This window comes from Lissotriton vulgaris, chromosome 5, assembly GCF_964263255.1.
Source record: "Lissotriton vulgaris chromosome 5, aLisVul1.2, whole genome shotgun sequence".
Classification (NCBI taxonomy): Eukaryota; Metazoa; Chordata; class Amphibia; order Caudata; family Salamandridae; genus Lissotriton; species Lissotriton vulgaris.
Genome location: NC_141693.1, coordinates 480,635,186 through 480,662,379, shown reverse-complemented (window position 1 = coordinate 480,662,379; position 27,194 = coordinate 480,635,186). Strand labels below are relative to the sequence as shown.

At 48.2% G+C, this 27,194-nt stretch overlaps 1 protein-coding gene across 1 annotated transcript in view; it reads right to left on the bottom strand.

Moving 5' to 3' along the window:
- The window catches only part of LOC147711120 (uncharacterized), an 84,813-nt gene extending 61,436 nt beyond the window's left edge, over nucleotides 1–23,377 (bottom strand). Inside the window, exons 1-2 of the mRNA XM_086919419.1 lie at nucleotides 23,111–23,377; nucleotides 22,495–23,056 (exon numbers count right to left, since the gene is read on the bottom strand). Of these exons, the coding sequence (XP_086775545.1) occupies nucleotides 22,495–23,056; nucleotides 23,111–23,377 (829 nt within the window). The remainder of the gene's footprint in view (nucleotides 1–22,494; nucleotides 23,057–23,110) is intronic.
- Nucleotides 23,378–27,194: the final 3,817 nt, after the last annotated feature.

Sequence of the window (27,194 nt, the reverse complement as noted above, 5' to 3'; positions counted from 1 at the left end):
CTCGGATCTTCAATCTGAAAACGGGCGCCGCATCAGCATCAACACCGCAACTGATTCCCACCGCCGTGGGACAGGATAGTTGACAGGATCAATACGGAGGATCGGAGGGTCTTCGGAGCTCCGAGCTTACGCGGCCATTTTGGTTGCCCGCGAAGCTCCTCCCCCAACAAACGTTCAAATTAATACAATTCTCCTAGCTATACAAAAAGAGGAATATACGTGAAAAAGAACTCAAAAATCAGTAAAAGATGCAATTGTTCATAATGTTCGTAGCAACAATAAGGGGGTAATATGAATTCAAAAACCAAAAGGGATTTTTTTTTATTAGTCTTTGTCACGTGAAAGAAGAAAGTATCGACTTCTTCCAGGTCGAGTTTGCTCTTCAAATAACTGTTCAGATTGCAAAACAGTGTTCAATCGATCAGATGACAGTTCAGACCTTGAATTCTCCAATGCTGATGATTCAACAGATGTATCTGGCTGCGCTGAATTGTTTCCTACAGGTTGAGCATCACTGAACGGCACATGACGTAGAGGGGTCTCGGTTTCTGTTGTGGCAATTCCAGTTCTGACCCAGTTATCTGCTGGCAAAGGAATTGGGACTTTCTTTGTATGAGTGGCATGCACCCAATTCTTCCTGCCCTCCAACCGAACTGCAGTCCTTGTCGCCAGCAGAACTTGGAAGGGTCCCACAAATCTTGGCTCGAGATTACGCTTTCTCCCAAAGTTGCGAGTTACCACCCAGTCACCCGGTTGGAGCCGATGTCCAGGACCCTCTGTCTGTGCCGGTAGAGCTTCAAAGACCTGTTGATGAATTAACCTCAATTTAGCAGTCAGATCATAAAGATAATCAATCAACATTGGATATTCGAGGCTATCAAATGCCTTAGGCCTCGGAACTCCCCAAATGTTTGCAGGACGGCCGAACACAATCTCATATAGGCTAAGCCCTACTCGAGAGTGCACAGTCGCCCTGGTCGACAAGAGAGCTAGAGGCAGGGCTTTGGGCCATGACAGACCAGTCGTCGCTTGAATCTTAGCAAGTTTCAGTTTCAGAGTGCCATTGTACCCTTCCACTAAACCTGCTGACTGGGGATGATTGGCGCTATGGAATTTCTGCCGTATTCCAAGGCCCTTACACACACTCTTCATTACACTCCCCACAAACTCACTTCCGTTATCCGACCATACGATCCGTGGCATTCCATACCGAGGAAAGTATTCCTTCAGTAGGACTTTCGCTGTGGACAGGGCAGTATTATCTTTAAGAGGATAGGCCTCAATCCATCTGGAGAACGCGCAAACCACAACCAAAACATATTTCAGGTTATTGCATCTCTCCATATGGATGAAGTCCAATTGGATAACCTCAAAGGGACATGTAGGAGGAGCAAAATGACCAGGTGGAGTGGGGGTGCCCTTGCCAGGATTATACATCATACATACCATACAATTCTTAACCAATCTCTCAGCACACTTAGCAATACCATCATTCTTCCATACAGGAGACAACAACTTACATATACCTTTCGCGCTAATATGTGACAAGCCGTGAGCCATAGTCACAACGGCAAGCACATATGCATCCGGTAACATCCACCTCTGACATTCTGACAAATCAACCCAACATCCATGCGCGTCTAATTTTCCCGTGCTTTCTTTCCACGTAGTCTTTTCAATCTCAGTAGCCTCGTTCTGAATCGCTTTCACGCTCTCAACGGTATCCTCACACATACCAGTCTCCGCCGGCCACCTCACTGAACTCGTAACGTACATTCGGGTTGCAAGATTCTTAGCTGTTTCTTTAGCAATCTCATCCGCAAACGCATTACCCCGACCAACATCATCCGTAACCTTTCGGTGCACGCTGCATTTAATGATTGCCACCTGCTTAGGCAATGTAAGTGCGTCCAAAAGATCATTCACGAGCTGTCTGTGTTGGATCTTCGTACCATGCGATGTCATAAATCCTCTTTCTCTCCACAATCGATCAAAGCTATGTGCAATGCCAAATGCATATTGACTATCAGTAAACACATTCACTCGCTTCCCTTTAGACAAAACACACGCTCTCCTTAACGCAATCAACTCTGCCGCTTGCGCTGAATTCTGGCTCAATCTCGCAGTTTCCACAACCGTATTCAACGTCACCACAGCATACGCAGTCGTCACATCACCATTCGGCAACTTAAAGCATGAACCATCAACATACAGAGTACCATCAGGATCTGCCAATGGAGTGTTTTTTAGGTCAACACGACCCTTCGTTTCTTCTTCAGTTCTTAAATAACAATCATGTGGTGGTACGTCATCTGATTCCATATTAATCGGCAACAATGTCGCAGGGTTCAGCACATTACAACGCTTGATCTGTATATGACTTGCCAAAAGCGTCAACTCATAACCAGACAACCTTGCGCTCGTCAAGTGTTGAGTTTTCGTTCGATTCAAGAGAGTGTCAACTGCATGCGGGACCATCACTGTAAGCATATTATCCATGACCAGGCCTGCAGATTGCCGGATGGACACCGCAGCTGCCGCTGTTGCTCTTAGACAATTTGGCAATGCTCTAGCTACTGGGTCCAAGGTCGAGGAAAAATATGCACATGGACGCTGCTTACCGCCAAATTGTTGCGTCAAAACACTCAACGCGCAACCTTCCCTCTCGTGAACGTATAGTGTAAACAGCTTACTGTAATCAGGGGTACCTAACACAGGAGCCGAACACAACGCATCACGCAATTCAGAAAAACTTTTCTGACACTCTCCAGTCCATGGCAAAGGAGTCGGAACATCCTTGCACGTGAGAGCTAACAATGGCTTCGCTAGCAAGGAAAAATTTGGAATCCATTGCCTGCAGTATGACGTAATACCTAGAAAGGGACGCACATCTCTCTGAGTTGTTGGCACAGTCATTCGAGCAATCGCTGCAATTCTTTCTGGGGTCAACCTTCTTCCCTCCTTTGACAATAAGTGACCTAGATAGGTTACTTCTTGACAACAATACTGTAGCTTAGAAGGTGACACCTTGTGATGTAAGTCACATAGATGCTGTAACAGCGATACTGTAGCAGTTTTGCAAATCTGCTTAGTGTCGGCAGCCACTAATAGATCATCAACGTACTGAATCAAGGCCGCGCCAGCTGGTAACACAAACGCGTCAAGTTGACTCTTAAGAGCTTGACTGTAGATCGATGGACTCTCACAGTAGCCCTGAGGAGCGTGTTTAAACCTGAAGCTGCGACCACCTAAAGAGAAGCCGAATAGATCTCTGCTTTCCTCAGCAATCGGAATGCTAAAGAAAGCATTCTTCAGATCGATTACCGAGAACCAAGAGGCAGAGGCTGGAATCAGAGTCAGCAAAGCTGTAATGTCAGGCACCACAGGAAATTGTGGAATCACAATTTTATTTACCTCTCTCAAATCAATGACAAAACGGTACACAGGGGGTTTGGATGGATCAGTTCGTTTCAAAATAGGTAACACAGGACTATTACACACATTTCCCCGAGTTTCCTCAATAACATCCTTCTTGATCAAGTCATAAATGATCGCTAATAGCGCTCGCTCACCATCAAGAGAGATACGATACTGGGGGATACGTGGTAATCGCACATTCGATTTCAATTGAACGACATAAGGTGATATGTCCAGCAGGCCCACATCATTGGGACCTGTTGCCCACAAAGACTCAGGAAGAGAACTCAATTCCGGTGGGAGCTTATCAGTTGACAAGTACATAGGAGAGATCACTCTCTGACCCAATGTAAGCTCCACTCCCGCAGGAGAACAATACAGAGTCGCATACAGCCGTTTCAACAAATCCAGGCCCAAAAGATTCTCACCACAACCAGTAGTTAAAATCAAAGGAGCTTCGAGCTCAGGCGGCCCAATTGTAAGGGGCAAAGGGCTAGAAACTGGATTGGTAACCGGGGCGCCAGAGAATCCAATGGAAACATTCGTTAAGCCAGACAAAGGTGCGCCAGGGAGTTTCGAATGCATGATGGAACTTTTCGCTGCACCAGTGTCCAACAGAAAAAGCTCAACTACGCCCGATGTGGCAACTGCGACGTAAGGCCCTCTCTGATCAACCGGAACTGATACTACTCCCTCTCCTTGTCTTTGGCTGTCCTAGTAATTACCGTCAGCATCAATATCATGCTCGACGTAATAGTCGTCCACATGATACTGTGCAGATCTACCGGACGATGAATCGCGCTGATCAAAGCAATTGTTCGAGTCGATGAAGTAGTAGAACGCTCATTCTGATTTTGAGAGACACCACGACCTCTACCACGAGATGCCTGTTGAGGACCACTACGACCTCCCCGAGCCGAAACGCCATTATTTCGGTCACGTAAAACCGGACAATTAAACTTCAAATGGCCCTCACCCCTACAATATGCGCATTGATTATACCCAAGCATAGATCTTGGTGTAGAGGAGTCAGTACGCGACTGCGTCCTGGAAGACTGTGATCGATTTTGCTGTTGTGAATCATTTTGATTCGAGCGCCGAGGATACGCTTGCTGCAACAAAACCTTAGTTTTAAGCTCCTTCGTTTTCTTATCTGCACGATCACTTTCTTCCTTTTCTCTATTTTCGTAATATTGAGCCGTGGCTAATATTTGAGCAGTGGTAGAAACAGCCCACGAACTTTCAGAATTTTTCAATTTGTTGCTTAGTTCAGGCAACAAATTCGACACAAATTTGTCAACAAATAGTCGCTGACCTCCCTCAGTGCTCATATCCTGACCACTGTGATCGATAAATGCCTCCTCAAATCTGGTAAAGAAATCGGAGACACTCTCGTCTTTCTTTTGCTTGCACGCAGACAGTTTATCCCAGTTAACTCTCATCGCTGGCATAAGTGTCTTCATAAGTGTAATGATCCTTTGAGGCAGATTCGTAATGATCTGTTCAGGCTTAGCCCCACCAACTTGTCGTCCGTCAGCCGCCGCAAGAGCAGCCCAATCACCACCTAACTCAGCTACATGATTCTCTTGACGGATTTTTGCCCAAATTGGTTGAGGTACTACATTACCGAATAACATATCAATATCGGCAAGGTTCAGAATAGTAGCATCCACAAGTTGGGATAACTCCTTATAATAACCTGCCGGATTTTTCCGAGGATCAGGCAAAGATTGTTTCACCTGCAAAACTTCTGATCGCTTCCATGGGAGGTGTATCCAGACTCTCTGGAAATGTGGCAAAATAGCAGGATTAACAGTAGCATCACCTGGCATCCAAACCGGAGGAACTTCCCGCATAGGATACTGACCAGGTTGCGCTTTCCACTCTTCAGTGTCGTCATCAAACAATACTCGAGGAGACACTGTAGATCGAAAAGCTAACAAACGCTCTAAAGCACGTCGAACATTACCACCCACAATCATACCGTTCGAAAACTGATTCTGGAGTTCAGTCATTTCGGGCGGTACATTGTCTACCTCATCATTATCCCACTCCTCTCTTAAGGATTTACACATTTCCTCAAACACGAATCTTTGTGTGGGCTCATTAAACTGAGAGAATGTGTCGAAAACTATGCGCGGGGTGTACTTAGCAGGATGCCTAATCCATTTACGCGTCATTTTCACTAACGTCTCACTCTCCCTACCACCAGGAATTTGACTTCGTCTCTGAGAGACATCAGAAACATCGGACCCAAGTATCGGTCCGAACAGCGGAGAGTAAAGATTAGCCACAGCATTAGGTATGCGACTACGGACAGAAGGAGAAGAGGAGAGAAGTACAGGGGCAACAACATGAGGACTGAACGTAGGAGCAGTAGGAGTAGCCAAGATAGCAGAAGTAGTAGGAACAATAGACTGAGAAGGTATAGGCAGTGGAGCAGTAGGAAGAAGGGCAGGTAAGGGAGCAGGAACAACTTGCGGAACAAGAGGATTCGGAAGGACAGAACCAACGGCAGGCTGACCAGCAGCTGCCGGAACAACAGGTTGAGGGACAGGAGGAACGACAGGGGCTGTAGTATCCTGTGCATATGGAGGTGGTGATTTCAGTAGATAGGACAGCAAAGGGTCCTCTACCGCTTCTTCTCCCTTCTTATCAGAACTCGACGGTAAAACCGGATAACATTTATCCACCGCCATATGATGCAGTCTAGCAAAAACTTCCTTTTCCTTCTCGTCTTTATCTCGCTGATATTGTTCTGCATTTCGCATCACTGTAATGATACCTTCTCTCTTATTTTTCTTAGTCTGCTTGATTTCTTTCTGCTTGGCCTCTTTGCGCCATAACCAAAAGGAATCAAACATGGCCGGCCTAGCTTTCTTTTTAAACAATTTGGCCTCAAGATTATCTAAAATTGCAGTTTCGAAACTACTATGGGGTGGCCAGCTAAGGACACCATCATCCTTAGTGTGACGGATCCAATATTCATTATATACAATAGGACCTACTCCGTGGCGACTATAGAGCTCATAAATTGGAGTTCCGACTGGAGGTATCGGACATGAGTCCTCAAATCGGGAATCCGTACCGCAACATTTAAGGAAACCAAACAAAGTACTACGGCCAGGCATCGTGCACACTAACCGAGTTTACAAACTTCAAGGGTTATCGAATTACGATGTCCTCGCAAAAATGCAAGACCCTCGGTTTTTGGCAATTGCAATCGTCAAATAAAACCCAACAACTAAGAACCAACAACTAAGAACCACAAATGCAAAGGAACCATGCAAACAACCAAGTTTCAACAACAACAACCAAGGCTTCTGGGAGCGACCCACAAATACTTAACTGAGAGATCAATGGCGTCACCAGGAAGGCCCGTCTATCGTCTCGCCGTACAAAGGACTACGCCAGGCGCCAAAACAGGTCGACAGTCAGGGCATCAGTCCGTCGCAGCCGTCAGGAGGCGGGAATATTCGCGGGAAAAGTCTTCGGACCACTTATTTCGACAACAGGATCGATGAAGCGGGGTGCACCTTCCCTCGGAGATTTCACACGAAGTTCCTCACGATCGTCGGGCTTTGGACCGGTACCGCTGATGTCGCCCCATGTTGGGCGCCAACTGAAGGACTGGGCTATTCTAAGGCCCAGCGGTGCCAGGGAACAACACCTGAAACCTTCGTGGGTTACCTGTTCCGGCGTACAAATCACAGAGACACGGGACACTTCCTTCGGCGTCAAAGATCAGCGTTTATTTACTGCAGGGATACAGAAATTGCAAGAAGTACACAATGTGTAGGTTCTGAGAGACTGCTTCGAATTGCAAAAAGTGGGTCGCTCCTTTTATACACATTTTCGTCATTGCACAACATGGCGAACAAAAGGTTACAACTCAGTTCCCGCAGTAAACTTCAAAAGGGTTGCTTTCATGTTTTCAGGAGCCCGGAACATAATTACAGTAACATCGCCGGTTCCCAACTGTAAAAGCACGTTATCCCACCATTAGGCACATTCCATTCAGGCTGTAAACGAGCTAAGAGAAGAGACAGAAACAGGTGCAAGGAGGACAAAGACAGACAACAGATTGGAAAAGAGTGTAGGGGGCAATATCGGAAGCATGATTGCAGGATCAAAGGATTCGTGCCTAATGCATGCACGGCTGAAACAATAGACCGGCACGGCAAGATGAGCCTCGAGCGGAGCCATCTGCTTTTGCTGTGTCATCCCCCTCGTCATAAAGACACTCTCAAAGGAACATGAGTCTTCCGCAAGAGCTTGGGAATCCCAGGGTCACGAAGCGGACAGTGTCCGTTTGCTGACTACTTGAGGGCAAGAAACAAAATGGATGCCGTATCTAAAATGGAACCCGTGGGTTCAGATGGAGAAACCCACGAATAAGACGAACGGTACAAAGTAGTGTAGCGAAAACGCGTACACCCACTAAACTCGTCTTTTGCGGTTCATAGATACCAAACTCGTCCATATTCAAACAAGTCAAAAAAGTCATTACGATTCTCACGGAACCTCATGTGCACACCCTCCCGATCACGAGCTGCATGCTAATTGGCTGTCAACTGGCTGTGAACACTCCAAACCAGGAAGCGTTGGCAGCCATTTTGTGCCTCGGTAGAAGCGAGGCTGAAAAAATCAGTGGAACAAGTGTGCAAAATGTATAAAGGGGGCAGGCTAGAAATACCATGACCCTCTAGACCTGCTTAGGGGGTCCCACAAGGACCTCCAGGGCCCCCCAAACATTTTTTATTTCTTTTAAACAGCAAAAGGTGCGCAGGGTGCGTGGATCCAGCCGTAAAAAAAAAAAAAATGAAAGCTTCTTTAATATTTAGCCCCCGGGGGGGCCAAATCCCGGGGGCAAAAATACTAAATTTGATGGGAGGCCAGAGGGGCCCCCTAGCCCCGGGGACCGCCACCCGGGGGCTACAAAATAAATGGGTAGTGGGCTCAAAAGCCACCCCCAGCAAAACACATGGGTGGGGGGCTCAAATGCCCCCCCGACCCCTGGGGACCGCTATCCTCCGGGGCTTTAAAAACAATGGGTGGAGGCTCAAAAGGCCCCACAAGCCCCAGGAATCACCACCCATCGAGGGCCCTGGGTACCACCACCCACCAGGGCCAGCTCCTGCAGTGTCTCCGGGTGCCCACCCCCGGGACACTGCTGTTTGCTATGGCAGGGTGGGAGCCAAGGCTCCTGCCCTGCCGTAGCAAACTTGGGGGCCGATTATGATGGCGGACGGACCTGAGTCCGTCCGCCACCATAGAGTAGGAGGGACCGTCCGCAGGGGCAGCGGCAGTCCCCCCGTGCAAATTAGGATGTGACCGCCACCCTGGCGGTCACATCCTGTATTTTTATCATTGTGACGGGTGCTGCTTGAAGCAGCACCCGCCGCAATGATAAAAATGTAAGTTGTGCATTTGCATGCACAAAGCGGCAGGCACCGCGCGGTGCCTGCTGCTTTGTGCAGGCAAATGCAGGAGGGTACCATAGGTACCCCCCATGTGCACCCCCCACTCTCCCTTCACCCCTGGGAGCCCGCAACGGGCCCCCAAACAAAAATCCGTATGCCTTTGCACGGCGGAAATGCCGCCGTGTAAAGGCATGTTCCTCCAGACATCCTAATATGGCTGGCGGTGTCTGATAGACACCGCCAGCCATGTTAGTGCTTTTCCGTCGAGGACGGGAGGCACCCGCGGCGGAAAAGCTGCGGACTGAAAAACGATCCCCCAGCCATCCTAATCTGGCGGGGGGTCTTTTTCAGTCCGCTGCGGTTTTCCCGCATCCTCCGGGCTGGCGGTGGCTTCCACCGGCCCGGTGGATGCGGGAAAACCGCCATCATAATAGGGCCCTTGGTTTGGATTTTGAATGAGAGAGCAGGGAAACCTGCTCTCTCTTTCAAAATGCAAACCATATTGCCTTTCCACACGGGGAGCAGCACGTCAGCAGCTCCCCGTGTGGATAAGCAATGCCAGCTCCCGAAGGACGCGAGGAGCCAGATGGGACTGTGGGGACATTGGGGAACCCCCTCGGGCCCCAACATTGCATATAGGCCCCGGGGAATGGGGTCCCCGTGGAGAATAAAAATTAGTGGTAGGTGCCAATTTTTTTACCGGTAAAATTAGGAGTCTCTACGTTTTGGAATGTCCACAATCTCGTCTCCCACTTGAATAGCCACAGAGTATTTAGTGAAGCCCACACTGTGAAGCGTTTCACAAAACGTGAAACAGCAGTGTCTGATTGGGATCGATAAAGAATTGCCCACTGACGAGCACAGAGCAGGCAAATTGTACATGGGGTTTTCTAACGCCAGTGGCTGCTGCTCGCGCCCTCTCTTGAGGTTAATTTGAAGAGTTGTGTACTCCTTTTGCTCCTAATGTACACAGCGCTCTGCTGTCTCTGTTTGCTTTCCCCTCTGTTATCCAGAGGCCCCTGGGGAAATATGACGGCTTCCCTACAGCTAGCACCTCTGAAAAGCTAGAAGAGCTGGTAAAGAGTCAGCTAGGGTATTACACTTCCTGTCATACAACTCAGTACTGAAAATGGCATAAAGTGGAATCAAGAATATGCAGAATTTAGGGTCGGACTGGGACAGAAAATATGCGCAGGCACCAAAGTAAAAGTTGCCCTCATTAGTGAATTAGTCAGCTAGAAAATAAACCAATATATACAAATTGAGGCACCTTTGAATTTGTAAAGAACGCCGCATAAGTACTTTTAAGATATGGAATTCCTCATGAATTTGAGTTTGCCTTAGATAATGTTTGGTTCAATACCAGGGAACTCAACAGTAAATACCAGCCCAGTAGACCATAAAACAAGCCCACAAACAGCCCAAAAAAATGGCCTATACTCTGACCTGTCAGAGCAGCCCATCACTTCTTGATTGCCCTATAGGCCTGTCCGAGCCTGGCAGCCTTGGCATTCTGCACGCTGACATTCAATAGCACCAACCATTCTCTTCTTAGTAAAAGTTTGAGCCCCAGCACTTCTTCTTTTACAAATTAAGTACTGTCTTAATGTCACATGTGAATTGGGCGTGGAAGGGCACAGAGATCTTTTGCAGTCTAGGAGAGCACCACCTCCCGGGTACTGTTTACTAATTGTTCAGGGAGTTCGAGGCCAACTTAAGTCCGGGGATCGTCATACTCCGGGTCTTTATTTAAATATGCAGGGTGGGCCTCGGCAGTCGCTGAAGCCTCGGTGGTCCTAGGCAGTGCCTTATTTGTTCTGTGATCACACGGGCAGTACTTATGGTGTTATAAAGTGATACACTCATAGAACTTTTGCAGTTGTACAATTACCCAGGATTCATTTGTCTAACCGTTAGTTAGATTATTTTTTGTAGGTGCACTCTAATATTAAATAGTGTTGTCCTTAAAATCTTCTATAAACAGATGATTATCACAATAAATAGTAGTCAAGTGTTGTCAGAAAAAGAAGACCTATATACTCAGTTATTTTTTTTTTTTAAAGTAAAGTTTATTAAAACAGAAATAAATAGAAATGTAACTTTAACAGAACAGTATAATAAAAAAATGTGGGCTGGACTCCAGTGGAAGCAGCGTAGGAAATCTGCAAGACAAAAATGAAACATAAGTATGTCTGCTATATGGAAGAGGTTCGAATGAAAGGACCATAGTGAAAATGGAAGGGAGGGGCAGTATGTGGAAGGGAGAAGGGGAGGGAGAGTTAAAAGAAGAGAGGCAGGAGTAGACAGAGCGTTGGCCTATTGCACTCAGTCCTTTGTGTATACCCTCTGTCACCCGTTTGTCTAGGACGCTGGGATCTGCGAGAAAGAGTGTGGTTTAAGAAGTCCTTAAAACAAAATACATGAAACCAGAGATTATGGGCCATATTATGAAGGAAGGGCGATAACATTATTGCCGCTTTAGCGGCAGAAAACCGCCGCTAAAGTGGCGATAAGGGGTTCATAACATGCCCTTGGGAATTCCCTTAGAAGCTCAGGTTTTGGCGTGAACCTGGGATTCTATGGGAATTCACAAAGGCATATTATCCACCCCATATTGTCACTTAAGCTGCAGTTTCCTGTCCCTAAACTGGTGATAATGTTATTGCCAGTCTTTGATAATATAGTCCTACATTATTAGTTACGGGAAAATCGCATGTATGCACCTGTGCACCCAGAGTGCTGCCCTCCAGTCCCTTCCCCCGTACTATGCTCAATTGTAGGTCTTGCACACTGAGGCTTCACTGCTCACCTGCCACCACTGGTGTGTCCCACGACGTGTTGGTGGAAGCTCCGAGTCCGGGGTACGTTTGTATGGTAGACCAGGTTTCCAAAATGGAACGGTGTCTTGATACTGCCATGGAAGGTGTTAGAATGCTCATGGCATCATTGCGGGAGAGAGTTCCCGCTCAGCCCCTTTTCAGACAACCAAATGAATTTCTGTAAAGGGAGAAATAAATTAATGGTGGAAACGTCTGGAGGTAAATGAAGGTTTCTTTTAAGCTTGACTCAGGTCTACATTACGGTCCAGCAGGTCTTCAAAATGAGACACAGATGAGACTGAATGAGGTGAGAGTTCACATCATTATGCACGGCAATATCGTTTGTTCGCACCTGCGCAGCGACGCTGATGCACCTCACCCCTCTTCCACACCGCGTTCAATTGGAGGCCCTGTGCACCTAGGCCGCTCTGCTTACTTGCTGTCATTGTTGTGTGAGCAAACACTACAGGCAGCAGAGCTCACAACTTGAATTCAGCTTTGGATTTATACTGCCAACAGCATTGAATTCAGACTTGATTTATTAAATGTAGAGAGAATTGTACTCTATGTCCTCGATTTATTTCAAGAAGAAGTGACAAAAAGCATTCCTCGATGTGTATGTTAACTACTGCCTTCAATCTGCACTGCAGACAGCAGGGTTCACAACTTGAAAAGAGAAAGAGAAACAGTGTGAGAGAGAGGAAGAGAGAGAGAGAAAGAGTCAGAGAGAGTAAGAGAGAGAAAGAAAGAATGTGAGAGGAAGAGACAGAGAAAGAGAGAAAGTGTGAGAGAGGGAAAGGAAGAGATTGAGCAGGAGAGGGAGTGCTGACACTGGAGAAAATCTTCGCAGTTCACTTTTCTGCCACCGGTGTGTGTCCAACCACGTGCCAGGTCATAGTGCACCCTCAAGTTTAGTGATCTGAAAGATAGTATAGAATTAGTAATTGCAGAGTACATACAACTGCACACGCATATTTCTCTGTTACACCTCTGCGCACCCAGGCTGCTGTATTCCATCCACTCCCACTCCAAGGAGGTGTCTGTGCGCTCTTTTGCTCCCAGGGTGCTGTACCCCATCCACTCCCACTGCCCAGCGATGACTTCCCATTACTGCGCACCCAGACTGCTGCACCTCATCCACTCCCACTGCCCGGAGGTGAGTGCCCATTCCTGCGCACCCAGACTGCTGCACCCTATCCACTCCCACTGCCCAGAGGTAATTGTCCGTTCCTGCGCACCCTATCCATTCCTACTGCTCGGAGGTGAGTGCCCATTCCTGTGGACTCAGACTGCTGTACCCCATCCACTCCCACCGCTGGGAGGTGACTGCCCATTCCTGCACATCCAGACTGTTGTAACCCATCCACTCCCACTGCGTAGAGGTGTTTGCCCGCTCCTGTGCACTCAGGCTGCTGCACACTATCCACTCTCACCACCCAGAGGTGACTTCTCGCTACTGCGGAAAGAAGCTTCTCTGCTCACCTTGTGCCAACGGTGTGTTTGAAAGAGGGTCCACCACGTGCCGAAGCAACCTTCTCAGGCATTGTCAGGATGGCAACGCATCATCGCAGGTTTCACAGACGTTGAGCTCTGGTGGTGTTAGGGGGGGGAAGCCAATTCGTGAAACACAACCTGTTAGATAAAAAGCAAGATAAGATTATGCGTCATTCGTTCATCAAAGGAGAGAGGAAGAGAGAGAGAGAAATAGTGAGAGAGTGACACTGAAGAGAATCTTTGCAGCTCACCTTTCTGTCACCGGTGTGTCTCCCACCACGTGTAGGGACATAGTGCACCCTGAAGCTCCACATCTGAAAGATAGTAGAGAATTAGTAATTGTAGGAAAGTCCAGTATTCAGGAATGAAAAGACAGAGATGGTAATTCTCTTGATGTGAATTGATCCTCAGAACACGTCTTGTATGCAGCAAGTTTAAAGCAAGAATGACTGAACACACGTTAATTTCTACTTCTCAACCTTCTCATATTTAAAACATAACATTCCGAATGCGACACGAGGCAGCCACGAGCTGTGACATGAATGTCACGCTCTTGTCTGCATGCTTTGATGCTCGCAACACACCTTACCTCCTTAAAAACAAGCATTTGCAATGCAATAGGTCTCGAATTATTAAAGTTTGAGCTATTGGCATTGCTAAATAATGCAACACCAATAGCTCAAACTTTAATAATGCGAGACCTATTGCATTGCAAATGCTTGTTCTATGAAAGAGTTCAACTTAAAGTAATAATGCAGAAACCATTATGTATGACACAGGTTCTTTAACAGGAATAACACAAAGGAAGATATTACGACTGGTAATTGCCACTATCTTAATCTGGACAACAATAACACCGCCCTCTCACCCCCCCCCCGCCCCCCACCCCCCATTAAAAACACAACCACCTGCACAGTCCCAACTATTTTAATGGGCTTCGATTTATCAACAATTACTAAAAAGGTATGCGTAAGCCATAGTACCGCCGCCCACTGGCTGCTGTTGCTGGGGCTGCGGAACGCTTTCCTTGTGTCTGCCTCAGAGCAGGGAGGTCACGATCCTTACTTCAATGTCTATGCGTAGATACGGGTGAGGGGCCAGGCCAGTCCTGAGCAGTGGGGGAAACCAGTGGTGCGCGCGCACCACAAAGAAGCGGGGGGAGGAAGCGCGGCAGCGAGGCGAACTCGCGCTGCTGCACGTGCTAGCAACCGTCGGGAATGGGCGTTACAAAAGCGGGATATGTGTCCGCCTTTGCCCTATCGCGTGACTTTTTTTCTTTAAAAAAACATGCGAAAGTCAATGCCTGACGGCGAAAGCTGATCACACACACAAGTGTGTGATCAGCTTTAAAACCCCATACAAAAGGGCTCTCGCTGCCCGAGCAGTGCTACGCACTGCATGGAAGGCATGAACCAGACTGTGCACTGCAATGCAGGCACGAGCCCTAAAACAACTGAGAAAGGAAAGGTTGTCAAAATAAGATGGTAAATTTAAGGGTACATAGTTTAAAAAATTAATATTTATCTACTTTGCTACAGATGTGGGAGCTACGGACATTTGTCAGACTCTAAAAACTGTCCTGCTATTGGAAAAAAAAATCAAAATGGAATAAGACAGGGTATATACGACTGCGTACCCCTAAATCGCTGCCTCGCCTTTTTGTATCCAGGCTGCTGCACCCCATCCACTCCCTCTGCTGCGCACCCAGGCCTCACTGCTCACCTTTTCGTGGACAGGGTACCCTCTACATCATGCAGTCCCGCTCTGCAACCAAGAAGTCTCACATTTGGTGCTGAGTCTTGATATCGCTATGTCAAAGGACATATTCGTGCACCCATCATCATTGCAGGTTGCTCACCTGCTCAGTCCTTGCAGTGCCACTAACTCAGTGACCAGAGAGGGCACGCACGTGGTGGTGGGCCCCCCTGTTCGATGGTTCAGGCCTACATGAGGTGTCCAGACCACCAGGATGGGCCATCACAGTGTATAAGATGGGAGCAACTCTAAAATGGCGTAGAGCAAGTGCGCCCAGTCTTTTTTATTGGTAGGGTCACGTGTCTTGTGACGCCTGTGCTGGATTGGTGTGGTGTGGGTGTATACCAGCCATGAGAGAGTGTCTGTGGCATTCTGACAACTAGACCTGTGACCAGCAGATCACTACAATGAAAATCTGGGCCATGTAGCGTTGTTGCCTTTTCCTGTAAGTGTAAGCTGAGTGGGAAAGCCTGGCGTATGCCAGTGCTGGGTGAGGCTGTGAAGAATGACTCTGGAGCTATGGGCGTGGCTCCGTCGTGAGCTATATGAGGAATCAACTGATGGGGGTGTCCGTGTTGTAGTGCTGCCGTCACCCGGGTCGCAAGCCCACAACATGGCCAACATGGAAGGTACGGGGAATCACTGACCCTATATTCATCCATAGCTCCACACATGAAAGATGGTGGACATGACGCATTTCTGTGGATATGAATGTTTACTGCACATTTAGTGGAGTGTTGTACCTGTAGCAATACAGGGCCATGGAAAGTTCAGGTTGCAGTTTTTGGCACATGAAGGGCAGATAATTAGAGTGAAGCTGTTGAACTTGGTACTGGAAACCAGGGTTCGAGCCTCAGGGTCACGTCCACATCCTGTGATTGTGGGCAAATCACATAATCTCTGCGTGCCTGAAAGTGTAATGTAAATACGGTGCTCATGTGAAATGCTGGAATACTTTCGGGTCGAGTTCGCGCTATATAAATATGCAACAACAACAAAAAACTCCGGCAATCCCACTCACTTATAAATTTACTATACACTTTGCTCGCAGTACTCTAATGATTCAGTCTCTACGTTCGTACTTCTAGAATGAGCGAGAGAAAGTTACATAACCAAAGTTTTTCCTACTGCCAGAGGTAACCTGGTTGCATACGCTGTCTACAGCACAATGTAATGTGGTAGGGCCCAGGGGCAGCATCTTGCAAACATAATGAACACACAGACACAGATAGATATTTGAACTGGGTACGGGCACATGCGCTCGACTCGTTTTTATTACCAGTGTCACATGTCCAATGATGTCTGTGCTGGGTGCATGTGGGGTGAGTGTAAGCCAGCTCTCCGGGAATGGTTGGTGTTGGTAACAAGTACAATAGTAATCATCAAATCATACACAGATATTCATCATAAAGGGTTTATGACGTGCTGCAGTAAGGTAGGAGCACTACATGTGAAATAATACACAAAAGATTCTAGCATAAAGGGTCCATGACTTGTGGTGCACTGAGGTAGGGGCGGCAGATCTGAAATCATACACAAAACATTCTATCATAAAGGGTCCATGAGTTGTGGTGCATTGAGGTAGGGGCATCAGAAGCATTCAGCGTCTGCGAGCCAGCTATGATACGTGGTCCGGCGGGCCGCACTGGAAGCATTGTTTGTTGCCTAATGGACTGCATCATCTGTAATCGCGATTCGAACAAGAAATGAAACATGTATGCAATACATTGTCGAAACATGCAGGTTTCAGGGACATTATAGTTCAAATTGTGAGCTGTGCTGTCCGCAGTGTAAACTGCCATTCAGTGTTCGTTTGGACTTGCAAGGTGAATTTGGTTATTGTACTAAAACTATAACTGACATAAAACAAGTTCTTGAAGGAAGGATACTAAAAGGATAGTGTGTATTTTTGAGGGACGTTATACTTAGTTGTGTACTGCACTCTGCAATTAATAAATGAAGAGTCAATTTAATTGTGAGCCCTGATGACCTCACTGTAGGCAGGAGGCAGCGGTCAGCAAGGGCCCATGGCCATGTGGCGTTGAGTAGAGCTGCACACTATTGGCAATTCAAAGTGTGTGCAGCCAGCGAAGATAAGTGGTACACTGAGTTAGTGGCACCTGAAGCAACTAGCTTGTGTGGAGCTTGTGATGATGCGTGGTCCGGGCCTGCCACACTGGTAGCAATGTCTTTTGCCTACTGAATTCTGCCTTAATAAGGTCACATGGTGCACTGAGTTAGTGGTACTTCTGGCGCTCAGCGTGTGCGCAACCTGCGATGATGTGTGGTCCGGGTGTCGTAATTTAGCAGCGATTAGATTAAGCATTAGCAGAAGACATCCTGTATTTAGAGACTATCTTGTCCATTTTGCGGAATCCATTTTGTATTTCTGGCAGCCATTTTGTTTGCCATGTGCTCACCATGTGCTCTGTCCTACCTTCCTGTCCACTGCTCTTGAAATCTGCCTAGAGACGAGATATATTTATCCTCCTCTTCTTTGCACATGCCCAGTAAAGCTTACAGCTGTCCCTAACTTGTAACTGTCAGGATGTGTCCACCGGAATTAGCTTACTGCCAGCCCTTCCCACTTGTTGCTAGCACACTGTCTGTATGACCTTGTATGTATTTGAAACCAGTATTCTATACCTTGTGTGAGACGTTGGCCTGGTATATGATGCTCACTAGTTCTAGTGATCACCTTGTACCATGCCAAGCAACCCTTATGATGATTGGTTGTAAGTCAACCTTATAGACCAGCTATCCTAGGGGTAGCGTGGACAAAGCAGTCTTAGGCTAAACTCTGTAAAGGCATGTGAAGCAAGCTGTTTTACCATACACAATCCCCTTGAATACCAAATGAAAGGACACCACACAGATATATATTGAAAATATATATATATTTATTTATTTACTACAAGTATCCCCTATACTCTTTATGAGCACAGAAGCAAATGCGATAAAACAAAACACAGTTTAAATACACAAAAGTTGCACAATATGGATGAGCCCTAGGGGCCACCTAAACCATATACTAAAATAGTGGTATAAGAACCACCAATCGGAAAGGAAGTAGGCGTAGGGCCTTGGGAATTGCTGGAGCTGATCGGGACTAGCAGTGACTAAGTCGGGAAAGGCCCGCGGGACTCGGGTGCAGCACTGAAAGTGCACGCATACACCAATGCAATGTCAATGGTGCGTAAACGTTACAAAGTTAGTGTTTAAGGAACCTTCCGACTGACCTAGAAGGACAAAACTTTAGACACAGGCACTAGAGGTGTGTACCAGTGTAAGAACACCGGCGTTGCTGAGTTACCTCACCCACAGGAAGCGGGTACACAGGTGCGAAGTAGTGTCGAGTTTCGTCACGCAGGTCGATGGTGCTTGGAGCTGAAGATGCGGCAGGCGGGTCGTTGAAGAAGGTTCCGGTGGATCCAAGGGTGGATCTGAAGTCGTGAAGACCTGAAAGCAGAGGGGACAATATTCAAAGTCACTAGCCAGTGACTACCGTGGAACCAGGATGGAACCAGGCGATGTCGGGTGCAAACAGGCGACGAGGTGCAGCTTGTCTCTGCAGCCACGTGGACACGAAGAGGTCGAGGACGTCCAGGAGTCAATCATGAGCTGTCACACAAAGGCCTCTAGCTGATGGCGGTGTCTGCAACTTGATTGGAGCAAACAGGTCTTGGCTAATGCAAGCCACGCAGGAAGTGAAGAAAGCTTATCACTCGGACCAGCACGGTCAGAGCGGGTGCTCCTTTTTATGGAGCGAGGGCAAGTCTAGAGCAACCAGACCCGCAGTGTTGATTGTCGATTTGGTCGCCAAGATGGCCGCTAGCCGCGTGGCAAGCGACCGGGATGGCGCATCGAGCGGCAAAGTGCAAAAGGGCTCCACGCAGATCGTGGAGATGCTGGGGGGCTGATCTTTGGTGCAAATGCTGCTCGGTTGTGGGGCTTCTCAAACCCCAAAGCACAGCGTCGAGGGTGCCTCGGGTGCTGCGCAGTCAGCTTCTCGGGGGTCTTTCGAGATGGCCGGTCCCACGTCTCTCGGTGCCTCCATGGATCCCTTCTTTGCAGGGACTGGATCCGGCGGTGAGAAGTCTGGGTCTTGTTGGGCTCTGGGCTCGGGCTCCGGCAGGAGGCGGCGGCAAAGCAGATGTCGAGTTGCTGGATGGTGCCTGTGTTCACAGGGTGGCCACTCCTTGGCCACAAGGGAGATGCTCTTCAGTCTTCTGTGCAGCATAATGTCGAAGTCCAGGTGTCTTCTTAGTGTTAAGTTGATTTCAGGATGATCTGAGGTGCTATGGCACTGCTCCCACTCTTATTCCCAATCTGAGGGGTGGATCACCTGCTAGGTCCCTCCTCTGGGTGGGACCAGGAAGGGGGGCGGTTACACCCCCTTTCCTTTGTCTAGCTCCTCGCCAGGACTGGGGCTGGAAAGCCCCAGGACCGGTTTGGACTGGCTTATGCACGAGGACACCTTGTGTGCCCCAGGCATGTCTGATTCTATTCAGCCCTGTCCTACCCAATGCCCAAAATCCTGTCTGGGGTGGTGCTCGCACCTCCCAAGGCAGGAAACCCTTTGTCCAAGCCTCCCTCGCTGGAAGGACTCCCAGCAGCAGGAGGTCAGACTTGTGTCTATGGTGGCAGCATCCATTTTGTGATGCTGAGGCTCTGGTTAACTTTAACAGGGGTTTAGGTTATGTACATGTCGTGTCCCTCTAGAAGGGTGGAATGCTATCCCCGTCGACAGAACTGTCGAGGGGATAGTATTCCAAATCGTATGACACCTTACTCGACATGTTTTGATAAAGCCAAACCAAAGTTAGCATATAACCGTGAGGATTATAATGCACTTAAGAGTATATGGGATGGCAATATCCCGAAACAGCTAAGGGAGTTGTTCCCGACAGCTGCAGACAGGCTCAGCTCATGCTAGAGCACGATCTCACATAAAACCAAGCACTCTGCCTCCAGGATTGTTAAGGCCTGCCATAGGAGTGACTTAGAGGTTACTATGTGTCCAGTTAGGTTAGATATAGATATACTATATCTAAGCAAGAGGTGATTACACCAACTTACCCCAGCTGAGTGATCAGCCAGTTGTGTCAAATATGGAGGCCAGGCCAGGGGTGGAACAATACATGCTGCAGCCCCTGGTAGGCCTTGGCTACACCTATGCCCTGGGTACCTATGGTACACTGTTACAGGGGCCTATAAGGTGAACCAGTTCCATTTGTGTATGCATCTAAGGTACATGGAGTCCATTTTAAGGAGAGAGCAATTAGCCTGGGGCCCTGAATAGCAGGATCCCAGGCCAACTATGTCAAAAACCAGCTAAACACCAGGCAAAAAGTTTGGGGGTAACCATAGTCAGATATCCACCTTCCTACATAACCCCCCCCAAATGAAAGGAGATAAGGCTATCCTTGTCCAGGTAAGCCTATATTGCCTAAGTGGCCATATAAGGAAGTACCAGCTCCGGCTTGGTAACCCCCTGTCTCATGATCCACTAAGCAACCCTTCACCCTAAGTGTATCAGAGGGTCTCCACCATAGTGAATCTCTACCTGTGGTGTGTCTTTGCAAAGTCAAAGGCTGGTGTTGAGTTGGAGTACTGAAGTGAGATTCCTCTGTAGGACTCTGCTTCCTCCAATCACTCTCCACCATGTGTGCCTTTCTTTCTTTGACTGAGTTGCACTGTGCTCTCAGGGTCAACCTCTGGCTACCTAAAGCTGGAGGCTGGGTCTCTCGGTTTGGCTTACTGGAGGGACAGGTCAGGTTTGGGGCCTTGGGGTCCCAGGTTTGGCTGTGCCCAACAGAATCCATCTGTGGGAGGTGCCTAACTACTTTTAAGGGGGCTCCCTCAGGAGTTTTTAAAGTTTTCACCTCACTAGGGCTACTAGTTTTGGTGCCCCTAATCTTTTGATGGGGGTGCTTTATTTGACAGGGGGCCCTTTGGGGCTCACTGTCCTTCTTGTCCTCTGCAGCCCTGGGCTGAGTAAGGCAAGGTAGAGAGGGGCAGGTTACATGCTCCAGACTGGGTCCCACCTGAGAAGGGTCCACTGACATTAGGGGCTCTGTTAGGCTAGGCTTAACAACCTCTGGGACAGTTCCTTCATCAGGGGTAAGATCAGTTCCCTGAGGAGGCTGATCCTTTCCTAAAGTCTGGTGGGAGGGAGATTTCTCTTCCTCCTCAATGCTCTCTGTTTGTGTGGAGTGATCCATCATTTCAGGCTTCACAACACATGAATCCGTTTGAGTTTGGGCTGTGGCCATCACAGCCCCACCAACCTTTTCAGGAGGAGACTCAGTTTGGGTATGGGCTGTTACCATCACAGCCCTGCTAATCCTTTCAGGAGGGAAGTTAGCTAAAGATGGGGCTGAGGTCTGCTCAGCCCTACCAACCTTTTCAGGAAGGACATCTTGGATTGGGGCTGTAGCCATCACAGCCCCACTAACCTTTCCATGGAGATTTACCATTCTAGAATGGGTTTGCTGTTCAACCTCAGCCCAGGCTGAGATTTCCAAATCATTACCAAGTAGGCAATCTACAGGCAAGTTTGCTGACACTGCCACTCTCTTTGGGCCAGTGACACCTCCCCAGCTAAGATTGACTACTGCCATTGGATGTTTGGTTTCTATTCCATCAATGTTTGTCACCTGATATGTGGCATCAGGTAAAAGTTGCCTTGAGGGGACTAGGCATTCAGCCACCATGGTGATGCTAGCCCCTGTGTCTCTAAAGGCCTCAACTTTCAAGCCATTGATGAGGGGTTCCTGTCTGTACTTGCTCAAAGTGTTTGGGCAAGCAGTGAAGTTGGCAAACCCCATGCCAGTTTCATAGACAAGAGTATCTGAGGTAGGGGACCTGGATAGGCCAGAATCCACCTGTGCTCCAAAAGTAAACCCACCCAAATTCTTGGGGGTGCTCCCACCACCTGGGGGACCACTGCTAACAGTGACAGGAGGCGTTGGAGCCTTACTTGGAGGTATATTTTCTTTATTGCCATTTCTTGGACAACAGCTGTCTGATTTCCAATGGCCAGTCTGTTTACAGACCGTGGCAGTATGGCTTTTTCTCTGTAGAGGAAGTGTCTTTGGACCCACCCCCATCCTTGGAGTTTTGGGGCCCTGGGGAAGTCTTCTCTTTGGATTTATCCCCACCTTTCTCTTGAGGCTTGGTAGTCTCTTTCTTTTGGTCACCACCCTGGTTCTTAGGCCTGATCCTGGTTCTGACCCATTTGTCTGCCCTCTTACCCAATTCTTGTGGAGAGGTCAGATCAGAGTCCACCAGGTGCTGATGTAGAAGCTGATTTTGACAATTACTTAAGATTTGCTCTCTCATAATTAAATTATACAATCCTGTATAGTCTGTAACCTTACTTCCCAGCAACCATCCCTCCAGAGCCTTAGTGGCACTTTCAACAAATTCAGACCAGTCCTGAGTCTGTGTCTTCTCGGTTTCTCTGAACATTAACCTGTACTGTTCAGTGGTTAAGCCTAACCCATCTATCAGAGCACTCTTCAGGACCAGGTAGTTTCTAGAATCCCCATCACTAACTGTGAGGAGTCTGTCTCGGCCTCTACCTTCAAAGGAGAGCCACAAGATTGCTGCCCACTGCTCCTGAGGGATCTGCTGTACTCTGCAGGCTCTCTCAAGTGCAGTCATCCATTTGTGGATATCATCCCCAGCTTTGTAGGGGGGCACAATCTTACTCAAGTTTCTACTATCATAGGACCTGTCTTTATCCTTAGGGATAATGCTGCCACCAGTGGGTACTAATCCACTCTCTCTAGGCTGTCTTGCTCTAGCAAGTTTCTCTTGGGCCAGGGCAACCTCTAGTTCCCTCTTCTGGATCCTAAGCTCAGCCTCTCTCATGTTGGCCTCATGTTCCCTTCTCTGAGGGCTAGTCATCCCCCTTCTGGAGTGACCATGAGAGCCTCTAGAAGCTTGGGAGGTATTGGATTCACCTGAGTGATTCCTTCTCCTCCTTTGCTCCTGGTTAAGTCCACTTGGGGGTCTGGGTAAAGTCATCCTTAGCTCAGTCCCAAATACACTTAAGTTAGCCTGGCTGGGCCTGTTGGCTGGCACCTGACTAAGTCTACCATCATCAGAATCACTGCCCTCCCCTTCTGTCTCTTCCTCCTCCTCATCAGGCTGAGTATCTCCAGTGACTTGGTCATCCTCATCTATCTGGACTACAGGGACAGGGCTGTCAGTATTGTCATCTTCAGTGGGAGAGCCTCCTTCACCATTCCCTGTGGGGTCTGGTTTAGAGGTCTTTAGAGCTTCAGACTGGTCTAAAAGCTCTCTGAGGTGGTCTGCTGTAGGGGTTGGACCCGTTTCGATACCTCTTAAGGTACACAGCTGCCTCAGTTCTTTAAAGGTGAATATAGCAAATTTGGATGGTGCCCTTGGAGGGTCACTCTCAACAGGAGTAAGTCCAGTGGACCCCTCTGCTCCAGACATTGCTCTAGTGTGGGTGGATATGTTGCAATCTACCTACACTGGTGTTTATCTACTAAACCTATCTAGTAGTTGTAGTCAGGGTGTGCTACTCCCTATCCTCTACAACAACTAAGTTCAGTAGAACTTAAGTATACTAGTCTTGTTTTAATATGTACCTAGCAGGTAACTGTATGATCTTTCAAATGATACTCTCAAAGACTGTAATGGTAAAATAACAGCAAGCTCAAATCCCAATCCGCTGCTCACCAATGTGAGAAGTTGGCCTGGTATATGATGCTCACTAGTTCTAGTGATCACCTTGTACCATGCCAAGCAACCCTTATGATGATTGGTTGTAAGTCAACCTTATAGACCAGCTATCCTAGGGGTAGCGTGGACAAAGCACTCTTAGGCTAAACCCTGTAAAGGCATGTGAAGCAAGCTGTTTTACCATACACAATCCCCTTGAATACCAAATGAAAGGACACCACACAGATATATATTGAAAATATATATATATTTATTTACTACAAGTATCCCCTATACTCTTTATGAGCACAGAAGCAAATGCGATAAAACAAAACACAGTTTAAATACACAAAAGTTGCACAATATGGATGAGCCCTAGGGGCCACCTAAACCATATACTAAAATAGTGGTATAAGAACCACCAATCGGAAAGGAAGTAGGCCTAGGGCCTTGGGAATCGCTGGAGCTGATCGGGACTAGCAGTGACTAAGTCGGGAAAGGCCCGCGGGACTCGGGTGCAGCGCTGAAAGTGCACGCATACACCAATGCAATGCCAATGGTGCGTAAAAGTTACAAAGTTAGTGTTTAAGGAACCTTCCGACTGACCTAGAAGGACAAAACTTTAGACACAGACACTAGAGGTGTGTACCAGTGTAAGAACACCAGCGTTGCTGAGTTACCTCACCCACAGGAAGCGGGTGCACAGGTGCAAAGTAGTGTCGGGTTTCGTCACGCAGGTCGATGGTGCTTGGAGCTGAAGATGCGGCAGGCGGGTCGTTGAAGAAGGTTCAGGTGGATCCAAGGGTGGATCTGAAGTGGTGAAGACCTGAAAGCAGAGGGGACAATGTTCAAAGTCACTAGCCAGTGACTACCGTGGAACCAGGATGGAACCAGGCGATGTCGGGTGCAAACAGGCGATGAGGTGCAGCTTGTCTCCGCAGCCACGTGGACACGAAGAGGTCGAGGACATCCAGGAGTCAATCACAAGCTGTCCCACGAAGGCCCCTAGCTGATGGCGGTGTCGGCAACTTGATTGGAGCAAACAGGCCTTGGCTAATGCAAGCCACGCAGGAAGTGAAGAAAGCTTATCACTCGGACCAGCAAGGTCAGAGCGGGTGCTCCTTTTTACAGGAGTGAGGGCAAGTCTGGATCAACCAGACTCGCAGTGTTGATTGTCGATTTGGTCGCCAAGATGGCCGCTAGTCACGTGGCAAGCGACCGGGATGGCGCGTCGAGTGGCAAAGTGGAAAAGCACCCCACGCAGATCGTGGAGATGCTGGGGGGGCTGATCTTTGGTGCAAATGCTGCTCGGTTGTGGGGCTTCTCAAACCCCAAAGCACAGTGTCGAGGGTGCCTCGGGTGCTGCGCAGTCAGCTTCTCGGGGGTCTTTCGAGATGGCCAGTCCCACGTCTCTCGGTGCCTCCACGGGTCCCTTCTTTGCAGGGACTGTGGATCGAGCGACGAGAAGTCTGGGACTCTGGGTCTCGTTGGGCTCTGGGCTCGGGCTCCGGCAGGAGGCGGTGGCAAAGCAGACATCGAGTTGCTGGATGGCGCCTGTGTTCACAGGGTGGCCACTCCTTGGCCACAAGGGAGATGCTCTTCAGTCTTCTGTGCAGCAGAATGTCGAAGTCCAGGCGTCTTCTTAGTGTTAAGTTGATTTCAGGATGATCTGAGGTGCTATGGCACTGCTCCCACTCTTATTTCCAATCTGAGGGGTGGATCACCTGCTAGGTCCCTCATCTGGGTGGGACACAGAAAGGGGGCGGTTACACCCCCTTTCCGTTGTCCAGCTCCTCGCCAGGACTGGGGCTGGAAAGCCCCAGGACCGGTTTGGACTGGCTTATGCACGAGGACACCTTGTGTGCCCCAGGCATGTCTGATTCTATTCAGCCCTGTCCTACCCAATACACAAAATCCTGTCTGGGGTGGTGCTCGCACCTCCCAAGGCAGGAAACCCTCTGTCCAAGCCTCCCTTGCTGGAAGGACTACCAGCAGCAGGAGGTCAGACTTGTTTCTGTGGTGGCAGCATCCATTTTGTGATGCTGAGGCTCTGGTTAACTTTAACCGGGGTTCAGGTTATGTACATGTCGTGTCCCTCTAGAAGGGTGGAATGCTATCCCCGTCGACAGAACTGTCGAGGGGATAGTATTCCAAATCCTATGACACCTTACTCGACATGTTTTGATAAAGCCAAACCAAAGTTAGCATATAACCGCGAGGATTATAATGCACTTAAGAGTATATGGTATGGCAATATCCCGGAACAGCTAAGGGAGTTCCCGACAGCTGCAGACAGGCTCAGCTCATGCTAGAGCACCATCTCACATAAAACCAAGCACTCTGCCTCCAGGATTGTTAAGGCCTGCCATAGGAGTGACTTATAGGTTACTATATGTCCAGTTAGGTTAGATATAGATATACTATATCTAAGCAAGAGGTGATTACACCAACTTACCCCAGCTGAGTGATCAGCCAGTTGTGTCAAATATGGAGGCCAGGCCAGGGGTGGCACAATACATGCTGCAGCCCCTGGTAGGCCTTGGCTACACCTATGCCCTGGGTACCTATGGTACACTGTTACAGGGGCCTATAAGGTGAACCAGTTCCAATTGTGTATGCACCTAAGTTACATGGAGTCCATTTTAAGGAGAGAGCAATTAGCCTGGGGCCCTGAATAGCAGGATCCCAAGCCAACTATGTGAAAAACCAGCTAAACACCAGGCAAAAAGTTTGGGGGTAACCATAGTCAGATATCCACCTTCCTACACCTTGTACCACCTTCTTTTGAGCCCCTGTGTGGATATAAAAGGACCAAGCTCCTTCCAGTGAGTGTGTTACTTCATACACTACCGAAGGGTGTTGTGTGAATGTAGTTCCACCTCATGAGGTTTAATAAACTTTGTCTTTTCTATTCCAGTTTCTGTGCCAACTTCTTCCTATTGGTCTAAGGACTCTGTGCAGAGAAGGGGGAATTGCTTGCACTGGTAGGCCTTGCTGAGGCTCACCACCACACAGGCGGGCCTCACTGGGAGCATTGTCTGTTACCTACTAGACTGCATCATCTGTAATCGCTATTCGAACAAAAGATGAAACATGTATGGAATACATTGTTGAAAAATGTAGGTTTCAGGGACATTATAGTTCAAATTGTGAGCTGTGCTGTCCGCGGTGTAGACTGCCATTCAGTGTTCCTTTGGACTTGCAAGATGAATTTGGTTATTGTACTAAAGCTATAACTAATATAAAACAAGTTCTTGAAGCAAGGATACTAAAAGGATATTGTGTATGTTTGAGGGACGTTATACTTAGTTGTGTACTGCACTCTGTAATTAATGAATGAAGAGTCAATTTAATTGTGAGCCCTGATGACCGCAGTGTAGGCAGGAGGCAGCGGTCAGCAAGGGCCCATGGCCACGTGTCATTGAGTAGAGATGCACAGTATTGGCAATTCAGCGTGTGTGCAGCCAGCAATAATGCGTGGCCCGGGCAGGCCGCACTGGTAGCAATGTCTTTTGCCTACTGAATTCTGCCTTAATAAGGCCAAATGGTGACGATTTATGGTGCACTGAATTAGTGGTACCTCTAGCGC